General features: G+C 42.0%; 1 protein-coding gene across 1 annotated transcript in view; it reads left to right on the top strand.

Annotated features, from left to right (window-relative positions):
• The window catches only part of NIPAL1 (NIPA like domain containing 1), a 30,403-nt gene extending 16,348 nt beyond the window's left edge, over nt 1–14,055 (top strand). The window contains exons 5-6 of the mRNA XM_039542192.1: nt 1,672–1,832; nt 13,389–14,055. Of these exons, the coding sequence (XP_039398126.1) occupies nt 1,672–1,832; nt 13,389–14,020 (793 nt within the window). The 3' untranslated portion in view covers nt 14,021–14,055. The remainder of the gene's footprint in view (nt 1–1,671; nt 1,833–13,388) is intronic.
• The last annotated feature ends 237 nt before the right edge of the window (nt 14,056–14,292 follow it).

Raw genomic sequence — 14,292 nt, 5'->3', positions numbered from 1 at the left:
ATCAAAGAAATGCGTAACAAAAGCCAATGGATCAAAGTTAAAGCCAAACAAATTCAAATTAGAAATAAGTCACAAATTATTATCAGTGAGGGTGATTAATCATTGGAAGAAGGTAGCTATCAAGGATAGTAGTGGATTCTGCATGTCCCGATGTCTTCATATCCAGACTGGATGCCTTTCTGGAAGGTATGCTTTATTCAAAGCCAAGTTACTTGAAGGATAAGCATAAATGGGTGAAATCTAATGGCCTGTGATATATCAGAGATCGGCCTAGATGATCAAATTGTTCCCTGTGGCCTTAAAATCTAGCAATTATTATATCCGTTTTCTTAGCTTCCAGTTTCTGTATAGCCATATGCTTCTTGATTTGCTTGTTTGCATTAGTGTGTACTTAAAACAAGCTGTTATGTTCACCTAATACACATTTTGAAATTGTCTAATATTGTATCACTTCATCTAGTTATGATGTTTCAAAATTGTATAACTAATTAATATATTGTAGTCTGCAACCATACCATTTTGGCCCATGATCCTGTTGGATCTGACAAGCTTAGAAGCATCAGGCTGTCAGTACTTGGATGGGAGACTCCAGGGAATATTTAAGTGATAGAAGAAGTGATTAAGTAGGTGATGGTTTTCCTGCCAAATCAGTATTGTACTAGTTCCTCAGCATTGTGTTGGGAAGGCACTGTGGTGGTGGAAGAAGAGATCCTGGTCACTGGTAATCACATGAACATTAAATGATCCCATGGCACTTTATGTAAGAGTAGAGATGCTTGACTCTCTGACCTGGCCAGATTCCAATTCAGTTAATTACATTTCATTTACCTAAAATGTCCCCTTGCCATTTCAGCTGGATCATATCCCTTTCTGTCCAAATTTATTGTAAATGTTATTGTGCATGCACAGTTTCAGAAGTAGATAAAATGATTTCTAGATGTATCTACATTTGAATACTGCACTCCATCACCGTGTTATCTGACTGCTTATAAATCCTTAATCTCACATGAGAGAGTTGAAGTGCTTATCTGTTTGTAAGCACTGGTATTTTGTATGTGTGATGTGTTAAATGCTAAAGTAGTATAATGATATTGTGCTGAAACAAAGCTAAATTTTAAGAAGTTGGCAGATGACTGGGGCGCCAGTCTTCCTTGGATTACATGTGAAAATGACCTAGTTCTAATTCCAAATGGTTGCGGTCCAACAGGACTACGTCCTGTCTCCTACTCTACCATCCTATGTTTTCCTTGCCACACTAGCTCCAGCTTTCTAAACCTGCGGGCCATTGATTCTTTAAGTCTTTTGTTCTGGGGCTTGTGTTTCAGTAGGGCTTGTCTCTGGTCATTCATAGGTAACCAAAAGGAAAAATGACTGGAAAAAATAGAGCTCTGCCTGACCTTGTAGTTTATGGAGAAGGATGTGGAGGGAAGAGTCAAGGCCTGTTGGAAAGCCATAGAAAACGGGGCAAGATTTATCTGACCTTTTTAGAATTAAAAAAAGCTTTGGAAAAAGGTTGATGATTTGGCTGTTTTTTATTTACTCTCAGCTGGTTTCCTTATCTCCAATTCAAAACTCTTTTTTTTGAATTAGTATCACTATACATAAAAGCATTATTACTATATTATAAATAGATTTGTGCAGCTGAACCTATTACTTTTTTCTAATCCACAGTGCAATATTGTCTTCCTATTTTTTAAATGAAAAGCTGAATGTTCATGGGAAGTTGGGCTGCATATTGAGCATTTTGGGGTCAACAGTGATGGTTATTCATGCCCCTGAAGAAGAGGAGGTCACTTCTTTAGATGAAATGGAAATAAAACTGAAAGATCCAGGTCTGTAACTTAAATCATCTGTCATTAGTGGAAAAAATGCCTCTCAATGTCTCTTACTTTCATAGATATGTCAGCTAGTACTAGACCGGTCCATAAGTGAATAATTGGAGGGTTTTACTGGGTTATATGTTACCACCACCATCACCCCATTCACTTTCACCTGAAGATGAAGTAGAATTTGATATCACTTTGGTGCTTTACTGTAGCATACCTTGAAGGCAAAAATCAGGCTGTGAATGTAAGCAAGCAAGACTTACTTGAAGCATCTTTACACTAGTATTTAAAAAATAAACAAAGAAAAATCAGTATTTACAAGAAAGCATGGCTAACTCTAAATGCTGTGTCTGTTATCACATGAAGACCATGATAATACAGGCAGTCCTTGACTTTACGACATTCGACTTACGAACGGCACTTACAACGTTTCTGAATTGACATCCCGATTTGACTTATGACAATTGGTTTCGACTTTACGATTCTCAGTCCTGCAATGGAGTGGATTGCGATTCCAAGTTATGATGATTCGACTTATGATGTAATTTTCAGGAACCAATTGTGTCGTAAGTCCGAGGACTGCCCGTGGTACTTAATTTCTTATTCTTTGTGTGAGCCAGTTATGACAGCAGCCAGAGTTCTGTTCTGTTAGTGCTATGCTGGCAGCAGGGGAGCTACTGCTATAATTATTATCCTCACATTACCTATTTAAACAGAATAGCTAATATTTATATTTGCTTTCTTAAAAAAAATTGGGAGAGTTAGAAAGACTTTTTAAGGGTCTAGTGGTCAGTCTCCAGAGGCTCTTCACTCTCCCTATCCCCTTCACTAGCTTTCATGTGCCCAGTCCCAGGCAGCTGAGTCATTTTTGGGAGGGTGGGGATGGGGAGGAATATTTGTCTTTCCTTTTCTCATCTACCCCTCTCTGGTGAGAGACCATGAGAGATAATCTAGGGAAGGGAGTGTGGTATTGGCATCTGTCCTGTCAATCAGTAATGCAGGATTTGAGAGTGCTGCTGTTTGTTCATGCATCCCCACTCCTGCCATTACCAGTGGGTTGTTCTAGTGCTGCTTCAGCATGCCCCATAACTGCTGAGCAGCTTCTCTTTTAACAACTAAGCTGCCTCCTTTGCATTCCTTAATGTTGTTCCACTGAGAAGTCCCTAGGGGACTGCCTCACAGATGTCACAGCAAGCGTGGATCTTATTCCTCTGTAGAGCGCTGGATGCTCCTGGTAGCCCCATATTCCCCTCATCCTATACTTCATCAATTTTTTTTTTTTACATAGACACAATTTTGGCCATGATTGACCTATGCAGAGTGCAAATCTACTCTGAAAATGAATTAGGTAAAATTCACTCATATCTGTTCACTTGAGTAACAGAAACAAATATTTAGGCCCAGATTTTTAAAAATGGATGCCAAAAGCTAGGCACCTGGCCTGATTTTCAAAAGAACTAACTGCCCAGCAGTTTCCATTGATTTCAGTGGAGTAGTTGGGTGCTAAGCACATCTGAAAATGAGACTGAAATAAGGAAAAATTTGGGGTATTTTTTTTGTAAGTTGAAAATAAAATGGTGTGGAAATCTATCCTGGAACCCCACAACTCCATATTTCCGGAGTCACTTTTCAGAACAGATATGCATATTAATTGGTCTGTGTTTCTCTCTGTCTTTGTTTGTGATTCCACATTAGTAAGAGTTCAGGAGCAACTTCTCAATTTATCTAGGGTATTTCTTTTCTTTTTTAAAAAACCTTAACATTCTCATAAGCCAGATTCTTTATACACAGAGCAACCTGGTACCCCTGGTGCAAGGAAACTATATGTCAGGGAAAGCTGGCAGAAGCATCTCCACTACCTCCTGCATCAGGTACCCGACCTCCTGTTAGCATAAGGTCCATTTTTAAAACTGGTTAGGTTGTTTTGCCACCAGTAGTCCTAATGAAAGGCTGCTCCAGAGTGTCTCTCCTCTGATATCTAGAAACCTTCTAATTTCCTCTCTAGTGTTTACCCCTATGATGTATGTATAGAGATCAATCATATCCTCCTTCAGCCTTAATTTTGCTGGAATCCAAGTTCATTTAGTCTTCCTCCTCCCATAAGATAGACTTTCCATTCTCTTGATCATTGTAGTAGCCCTTCTTGGCACCTGTTCTAGTTTTGAATTCATCTTTCCAAACATGGATGATCAGAATTGTACACAGTATTTGATATGAAGTCTTATCAGTGCTTTTACAATGGCATTAAAATTCCCTATCTCTATTGGAAATACCTTGACTGACACATCTTAGATCGTTTTTGCCTTTTTCACAGCCATATCACATTGATGGCTCATAGTCATCCCGTGATTGCGTAGTACACCTATGTCTCTGTCCTCTTCCGTCATTTCCAGTTGATGAGCCCCTAGTTGTGATAGTTCTGGGGATGTTCAGGACTATAAGTCACCTTGTTACCCCCTTGTCTCCAGTGAGAGAGACTTACTGGTGCTTAACTGGGTGTCATCTCCCTGACACTGCCAGCCTGTTAGCCACCCAACAGTCTTCTCAGGCAATGTCAGCCCTTGCTTTTCTTTGCAGTAGCCCAGTACCCAAGCCCCTTTGAAGCATTCCCTTGTAGTATTTAGCCCCTCATCCACTGAACACTCACAGAATTTCCAGGTCAGCTGTCCCCAAAAGGATGGTGTTCACAACAGCTTGGATGATTCGATTTAGGATCAGCTTCTTGTATAACACCACAGCACTGAGTTATATTTATAGTGAAAACAATCATAAGTTTATCATCAAAGACAGAGATTTAAGAGATAGTATATAGATAATGGAAAGTGAAAGGCTACATATAAAACAAAATCATGACACACTTTCTAGAGACTAAACTTAAATTCTGTTTTAAGGAAGTTTCTCACCCCAAATGTCTTTTGCAGTATCTCAGCCAGGCCTGGTTGAGATCCCATTTTTCACGAATGTAAACACAATGTCTGTTTAACACCTAAGGGTGTCTTTTTGCCTTCCCCTTATACTTCCCAAAGTTAATTGTCTGCCCCCAGAGACAGGGAAACCCCCTTTGGTTCAAGCTCTGGTGTCTTGTCTCCCTGTTGACTTTGTATGTAAATGGGTTGTGTTATGTTGGCTTACAATACTTAATTTACATTTCAATAGAGATATACATCTTACACCATCTGCAAGAAACCTGTTTTTCTCTTTGATTGGTGACAAACTTTAAAACATATTTGCAGTACGATGCACAACTCCCTAAATATCATCCATACATACGTCTCATGAAAATCGTGAGGATCAGCATGATAAGTTGTTTTTTTTAGAGACCTCAGATGACATTATTCATGGATAAATACTATGAAAGCTGTGTGCTAGGTGTTGTGAGTTTCTCAGGCACGTTAGGGGGTTCAGTTACACAAACAGTTGGCATTGAGGGGTTCTTAGGGTCACAGTAGCTTATAGCAGGAACTTTTGTTTTTCTTCAAGTAGTGTCCCAAGTGTGTTCCACTTCAGGTGCACATGCACCCCACTCACCTTTAATTGGAGATTTTCATTAGCAGTGTCCATTTGGCCTGTGTATATGCTGCTGTTATCTTTGTGCCCTGCACCAAGGCTATATCAGGCTGCAAAGGTGAACTGCTCTGTTTCTTCTCAACTGCCTTGGCCTGAAACGGATCTTAGTGTCTCTGCATTGTGCATGCCCTGGCTGCTTACTGACTTTTTGGCCTAGCTTATTTTAGTTTAGTTAGCTTGTTAGTTATAGTTTGTTTATTTCCTTTGGGGAAATCCTCCCTTTGAGGGGCATGCCTAGTTCAGCAGGGTTTAAACCATGCCTCACCTGTAGAGAGTTCATCCTGGTCAGTGATGGCACACTCTGTGCATTCACTGCCTGGGGAAGTCGCATGTCGCACAGAAGTGCAACTTCTGTTTAGCCCTCAAATCCAGGACACAAAAGAACCTGGGAAATCAAGGCTGCAGCAGTTAATGATGGAGCACGTCCTTCACCCTGCTTCAGAGACAGGTCAGGAGAACCCATGTGTGCACCAGTCTCTGGGGGTCTGTAGTGCCCCTTCAACTTCAGCACAGCACTCTCCTAAAAAGAGAAAAGCCTCAGAGACCTCTTCTCAAGATCCCAAGAAGAGGAGCTCTAATTTGACTCTTAAGAAATCCATCTCAAAAAGACCTCACTTTCCAAGCTCAGAGACTTTGACCTCGAGGCTTGGTACCATACAGGTGAAGGGCTCCTTCGGCACTGGCAAGGTGAGAAAATCCCACAGATCTTCTAATGGAAAGCATGGGTCTGAGAAGGCCCCAGTACATTCAGATGGTCAGAGCAAACACAGAAGACTGGTACTGTCAGGCTTAACCCTTCTCCTGGTATCCCTGTTAGGCTGTTTGGTCATGTAAGACTAAGCTTCCATCTATATTAGCAGCATCTGTGAAGCACTCAAAACCATTCTCCAGGGACACGCATAGCGGTCTGTCAATATCACAACCTCATTCGGTGCCACAACTCTACTTGGTACCACAAGACCTTAGGTACCTGAAAAACTTATTGGTGACTGCTGAACCAGATGGACTGTTGCTTGAGAACTACTCAGTCTCCAAACTCTTATGCATCCCTGGTATCATCTAATTCACCTTCCTTTTTGGTTGGAGCTCCCCTGTTAGAGAAAGAAGAGGATGATGATGGAGACCTTCCTTCAGTATCTTCAGTCTCTGTCCAGGGTTCTCCCACATACACACATAGGAACCCTCCTTCTCGAAGAGACAGGGAGGATGTCCAGGGAACTTGTCACTCTTGGTGGGATGCCACCTCCTCCTCCTATGGCCCTCAATGGCCATACTGGGATCTCTAGGTAGCTTATCGCCAACAGTTCTCCAGGGCCCCAACCCTCTCCCATCAGGATGATAAGGAGACTCAAGCTTCTCCTTCCCAGCTACAGGAGGAAACATTTGAAGATCAGGAGGCTAGGGCAGACAGAGAAGCTACTCTTCAGACTACCATCTCATCCTCATCACCAAATGAGGCAGTAATGCCTTCTCCACGTAGAGCTGATTTTCAGAAGGTCCAAGTCTTCATTAAACAGGTGGCCGATGACTTACAGATATCTCTTGACAAAATCAATGAATCTCAACACAAACTGTTGGATATTCTTCACTCTGCGATATCATCCAGAGTTGCCCTTCCTGACAATGAGGCTCTTGTGGAATCTGCAAAAACCATTTGGCAAACGTCAGGCACAATAACACCTATATGTAAGAGTCAATAAAAAGTATTATGTTCTTATCAAGGACTCTGAGTTCCTATTTACTCATCCTCCATCCAACTGTCTGGTAGTTGATGTGGGCAAATGAATGTGTGAATGAATTGGGCAAACAACATTGATATAAATCCACCTGGTACAACAGTGACCAGAAGCACCTGGAATTTTACTCATCAGCAAACCTATAATTTCACATTGTGAATTATCAGGTGCTGATGACCAAATATAACTTTACAAATAATGCAAAATGTGGTTCTCTTATTCGACACCTTCCTTCAAACCAAAGGGAGCAATATGAGGCTTACATTGCTGAGGGGCAGTTACTGGCCAGAGCATCTCTTTAGGTGGTTTGGGCACCACAGACACTGCAGCCTGTTCTATCACTATAGCAGTTGGTAATGCACAAGGCATCCAGCATCCAGTTGCCTAGTTTCTCCAGAGAAGTCTAGAATATGGTAGAGAATCTCCCATTTGATGGACTGATGATGTTCACAGAGAATATTGATGAGTCATTGCATACCCTTAAAGACTCCAGGTCCACTTTACATTCGTTAGCCCTTTACATTCCTAGGAACACAAGAAAATTCAGTAGATCGCAAATGGGTGGGATCTTTGAGCCAATGTAATTCTCTGCTTTTCAGAGACTGAGCCTTCAAGAAAGACATAGGTTCCAGAGAGAGAGATTCTCCAGCCCACCCGACACAAGTTCGCAGCAGGCTTTATCTTTGAAGCACCAGTTTTGACAGGATACTTGAGGATTCAGACCCTCCGCTCTCTTTAGCCTGTCAGCTGCAACATTTGCCCGCTTCTCCACATTTGAGGACCAACTTTCCCATTTCTGACAAGCATAGGAACATACCATCTCAGACTGATGTGTGCTACACCATCCATTTTACCCCCATCTCTCCTTCTAATCTCTCTCCCCATCCCTCTTCAGAACCCCTCTCATGAGTTCTTACTAAGATACACTTATTTTTTTGTCTATTTCCTAGGAGCAATAGAGCTGGTCCCCACTCAGCACAAGGGAAGGGGCTTCTGCTTGAGGTACTTCCTTTTGCCAAAACAAAAAAAAAATGGAGGGTGAAGACTAATCTTAGATTTAAGACTCCTGAACAAATCTCTGAAGTCTCAAAAGTTCAAGATGGTGACTCTAACAGCTATAATTCCTTCTCTAAATTCAGGGGATTAGTTTTCAGCCCTTGACCTTCAAGACACATATTTCCACATAGCAATACACACATCCCACAGAAGCTTTCTTCATTTTATCATAGCCCAGGATCATTTTTGGTACCAGATACTCCTGTTTGGTCTCTCCTCAGCCCCAAAAGTGTTTTCAAAGGTTTTGTCAGTAGTGGCTGCCTACCTGTGTCATCACTAGGGCCATACCAAATTCATAGCCGTGAAAAGTATGTCACAGACTGTGAAATTTGGTCTCCAAAGTGAAATCTTATCTCTTGTGTTCTATTACCCTATACTATTCAGATTTCACAGGGGAGACCTGGGGGGCCCAACCCAAAGGGGGCTATGGCAGGTTGCACGGTTATTGTAGGGGGGTCATGGTATTGCTACCCTTACTTCTGCACTGCCTTCAGGGCTGGGTGGCCGGAGAATAGTGGCTGCTGGCCAAGGGCCCAGCTCTGCAGGCAGCAGCACAGACGTAAGGATAACAATACCATCCTTACTTCTGCGTGGCTATTGGTGGTGGTGCTGCCTTGTGAGCTGGGGTCCCAGCCAGCAGCTGCCACTCTCCGGCCACCCAGCTCTGAAGGCAGCGCTACCGCCAGCAGCAGTGCAGAAGTAAGGGTGGCAATACCATGAACCCCCATCAATAACCTTGGGACACCTCCACTACCCCTTTTTGGGTCAGGACCCCTTCAGTTACAACACTGAAATTTCAGATTTAAATATCTGAAATCATTACATTTATGATTTTTTTAAAAATCCTATGACTGTGTGAAATTGATCAAAATGCATTGTGGGTATGGCCCTAGTCATCAGGTAATTGTAGCCTGGCCAGTCACTGAGATACAGGAACAACTTTAGATAATGTTTTCGCTTCTCGGCCTCGTGGCTGAGGGGTGAAAACATTATCTAAAGTTGTTCTTGTACCTCAGTGACTGGCTGGCTAAGGGTTGGTCGTAGCAGGAGGTGTTGACTACCCAACAGAAAGCACTTTCTCTGTTCTTAGACTTGAGTCTTCAGTTGAATGTGGGAAAATCCACACTGATTCCCATACAGAACATACAACTTATAGGGGCATCCCTGGATTTGGAATGTCAGAGCTGACACTCTCAGTATTTTTTCCCAGATTACAAATGGAAGTTGGACTCCCAGATTCTTGCTGGCATATTTCAGACTTGGGGATTTCCAGAAGTGGACCTCTTTGCCACAGCTACACACACAAAATGCCATCGCATCTGTCTGAGGTGGGGGAGGGGTCAGGTTTCCGTTCCTTCTGGGATCCCTTCCTCTTCACTCGTATGAAGAATCTGTTTTATATGTTTCCCTTGATGCCGCTGATTCTCTGAAAAGTGAACAAACTCTGAGAGGAAAAGGCCAGAGTTATCCTACTAGCCCCAACATGGTTGAGGGAGGCATGATTTCCTTACCTGTTCAACCTAGCTCATTGTCCAGTGATAAATCTTCCAGTCACTCCTCAGGTCCTCTCCCAAGACGCCAGTCAACTGCTGCATCCCAATCTGAGCATTCTCTACCTCAAGGCATGACTCCTTGATTATTTGCGGAGTTAGTCAGTGTGTTCTGCAGAAATATAGCAGATATTTCTAAAAAGTGGGAAAGATTCTACCAGTAATACTTACTTTCAAAAATGGAGATTTCTTCACTGATGCAAACTCCAGAAAGTTGTCCCTGAATCTGCCTCTCTTCCACTTGTCCTGGATTACCTGCTGCAACTAAAGAAAACGGGACTATGAGTTCTCTTAATATTCATTTGGCCACCATAACAGCTTTTCATACCACAATTCTGTAGTGCTTTGTTCACACCACAACTGTAAGGTTCACGAAAGGTCTGGGAAATCTGTTCCCACAAGTGAAACTTTCTGCCCCAGTTTGAAACCTTAATTTGGTTCTTAAAAATCTCATGAAATCTCCTTTTGAGCTGATGGCAACTTGCTCCTTGCTGAATTTGTCTGTGACAACAGCCTTCTTAGTGGCTATTACATCAGCCTTTAGAGTCAGAGAAATTGGGGGCCTTAAGGTCAGATCCTCCTTTCACAATATTCTACAGGGACAACGTTTCTTTAGTACAACATCTGAGGTTCCTTCTTCAAGTGTCTTCTGAGTTTCATCTGAATCAGATCATTTACCTACGAGTTTCTTTCCAAAACCACATAATTCCAATCTGGAGACTGCTTTCCATACTCTAGAGGTCAGGAAGGCGTTAGCCTGCTATCTAGATAGGACTAAATCATTTGAAAATCTCCTACACTGTTCATTTATTTTGCAGACAGCTCTAAAGATCCTGATATTTCTGTTCAAAGACTAATGAAATGAGTTTCTGGGTATTTGATTATTGCTTGTTTACAGTGTTGCCAGCATTCCACCTCGTTCTGGTGTGTCATCTCACTCTACCAGGTCTATGGCTCTACTGAAAAGTGTCCCAGTATCTGAAATCTGCAGAGCTGCTACATGGTCCTTGGTACATATCTTTTCCAGGCATTATGCCTTGGTCCGATGCCTCTAGATCTGATGTGACAGTGCATTTCTTTACTCCATTCTGGACTCAATTCTGAAGCGCTCTCCTCCTTATGGGGTTACTGCTTGGGGATCATCTGAAGTGAGACACCCATTGGGAAGCCACTCAATGAAAAGAGAGAAGTTATTCACCTTGTGCAGTAATTGTAGTTCTTCGAGATATGTGTCCCTATGGGTGCTCCACTTTCATCCTCCTTGCCCTCTGTTTCAGTTTCCTTCTGAGATTCAGTGGTGGTAAAGGGCAGTGTGTCTGTGCAGCCTGTATTAGCCTTGGTGTCAGACGCAAGGATATCAGCAGTGTATGCAGAGGCCAAACTGATATTGCTAATGGAAAATCTCTAATCAAAGGCCTGTGTGGTACATGTGCGACTGACGTGGAGCACCCACAGGGGGACCCATCTTGAAGAACTAAGTTACTGCACAGGGTGAGTAACCCTTTTAGTCCCTAAGTGCATGACTTTGCACTTTGTGCTCTTAAATTTCAGCCCATTTCTATTACTTCAGTCCCAAGATCATCCAGTTCTTCCTGTATAGTATTCCAAACCTCCTCTATCTCGATGATACCTCCCAACTTTGTGTCAACAGCAAATTTCATTAGCACACTCCTACCTTTTGTGCCAAGGTCATTTAATGAAAATATTAATAAAATCAGTCCCAAGACTGATCCTTGAGAAACTGCATTAGTAACTTCCCTCCAGCCCAGTAGTTCTCTTTTCAGCACAATCTGTTGTGATTTTCCCTTTAGCCAGTTTCTTACACATCTTACAATTCTTGAACTAATCCGCATCTTCTCTACCTTAATTAATAATTTGCTGTGTGGTGCCATGTCAAATGTTTTGATGAAGTCTTGATAGATTAGATCTAACCCATTTCCCTTGTCTAAAAAATCAGTTATTTTATCAAAGAAAGAAATCAGGTAAGTCTGGCACAACCTACATTTGGTAAACCAATGTTGCATTTTAGTCTATTTTTTTCCTTTACTTCCATATCTTATTTTTCTTTTCTTCAAAATTTGTTCTGAAGCTTCCGTACTACTCAGGTCTGTAGTTGCCTGGATCACTTTTTTCCTTTTCTTAAATAAAGGTACTACATTTGCTGTTCTTGAATCATATGGTATTACCCCTGATTTTATAGATCTATTAAAAATCTTTGCTACCAGACTTGTAATTTCATGTGCCTGTTGTTTTAGTATCCTGTGTTAGAGATTATACAGTTCTCTTGACTTGAGCACGGTTTGTCACTTCCAGGACGCCAGTACTTCCGGGACTGACCGCACTGGCCGCGGGACCCTCCAAAGTATGGGGCCTGGAGCGGCTGTGTGCACCTAGGAGCCCTGCGGCCCGCCCAGTAGATTTAAAAGGTCCCAGGGCTCCTGGCTGCCACTACCAAGGGACATGATCATTCCCCTCTATTTGGCATTGGTGAGGCCTCATCTGGAATACTATGGCCAGTTTTGGGCCCCACACTACAAGAAGGATGTGGAAAAATTGGAAAGAGACCAACGGAGGGCAACAAAAATGATTAGGGGGCTGGAGCACATGACTTATGAGGAGAGGCTGTGGGAACTGGGATTATTTAGTCTGCAGAAGAGAAGAATGAGGGGGGATTTGACAGCTGCTTTCAACTACCTGAAAGGGGGTTCCAAAGAGGATGGATCTAGACTTTTGTTCAGTGGTACCTGATGACAGAACAAGGAGTAATGGTCTCAAGTTGCAGTGGGGGAGGTTTAGGTTGGATACTAGGAAAAACTTTTTCACGAGGAGGGTGGTGAAGCACTGGAATGGGTTACCTAGGGAGGTGGTGGAATCTCCTTCCTTAGAGGTTTTTAAGGTCAGGCTTGACAAAGCCCTGGCTGGGATGATTTAGTTGGGAATTGGTCCTGCTTTGAGCAGGGGGTTGAACTAGATGACCTCCTGAGGCCCCTTCTAACCCTGATATTCTATTATTCTAACTCTCCAAAATTTGTGGTACTAGGACTAGCATCTAGACTGAGTGGAGGTATTTTGGAATAATAAATACTATATAATAAGCACAAGAAGTAACTATCAGAACCCTGTTATATTCAAGCACTGCTGTGAAAAAGGGTAGGAGGGCTTGACAGATTATAGTGTGGGGAAAAAAAGATTGCCCAGAGTGAGAGGTTGAAAACGTGAGACTATCAAGGCCAACCAAAAGCTATGAATTTGCTTCAGTGAAGTGAGCATGCCTTGGTTAGGCTAATGCAATAGAACCACCCATGGGGGATGAGAAAGAGCACCAGTATCGTTTTTATAGTGTGTGTGTGTATAAACCTGATATAGTTCTTTAGTTGTCTTTTAAATGGGCAAATAAATGAATAACTTCATACTTACTGCCTTAATGTAAGCATAAAGCAGGTTAGATTCTTATCCCTAAATACTGGGCTAATTTCACTGTTTGAGTAAGTGGGTGCAACTCTCTTGATTGCAGTGGAATTGTGCCACGTGAATTTGTGCCAATGTTTATATTGCAGTTAGAAAAGCTATCTAACTTTTTGTACCTGACTGAATCTGATGTGAAACTGTACCTCATTCATTGTGTGTAACTTCTTTTTCTCCTTCCCAAACAGTGTTTATTGCATTTGCTGTGGTTATAACTGTGGTCTCCCTGGTGCTGATTTTTGTTGTGGCTCCAAGGAAAGGTCAGACGAATATACTGGTCTACATATCAATTTGTTCAGTGATTGGTGCCTTCTCTGTGTCATCTGTCAAGGGCCTCGGCATTGCCATTAAAGAAATACTGGAGCAGAAGCCGGTTTACCAACATCCGCTGGTTTATATTTTGGTGGGGACTTTAGTGCTCTCAGTCAGCACTCAGATCAACTATCTTAACAAAGCATTGGACATGTTTAATACATCTCTAGTGACACCTATTTATTATGTGTGTTTCACTACTACAGTTGTTACATGTTCTATCATCCTGTTTAAAGAATGGAATAGCATGGACCTGGGTGATATCATTGGCAGCCTCAGTGGATTCTTCACCATAATCATAGGCATTTTCCTTTTGCATGCTTTTAAAAGTACTAATATCACCCTGAAGCAATTGACATCCACAGCTATAAAAGAACCCTCATTGCCTCTGCATGGATATGATGCTCATCATACTTTATTGGAGAACATGGAGAGCCCAACCTTGGCATATGAGGAAGACAATCCTTTGTTCAGTCGAGGAAATGCACAGGGAGCTATTTGCCATTAAAATTTTTAAATGTGAACTAGATCCACCTACATCAATCGGAACTGTCTTTGCTTTTTTCCTGGGGGGAAAAAACATTTATGAAGTGAGATAAATGTTGGCAACAACACTGTGTGCTTGGAGAAATAGATAAGTCACTGTGATGTTAGTTATTGATTACATACAACAGTTTTCCATTCAAGGCCACAAATAGAAACCTGGGATTTCATTGCCCAGATCTCTGACAGTATATGAATTTCCTCAGTCTCCTTATTGTGGCTTTGTCAATTGAAAGA

Source organism: Mauremys reevesii, linkage group 5 (genome assembly GCF_016161935.1).
Source record: "Mauremys reevesii isolate NIE-2019 linkage group 5, ASM1616193v1, whole genome shotgun sequence".
Lineage (NCBI taxonomy): Eukaryota > Metazoa > Chordata > Testudines > Geoemydidae > Mauremys > Mauremys reevesii.
This window is presented reverse-complemented; position numbering and strand designations above follow the sequence as displayed.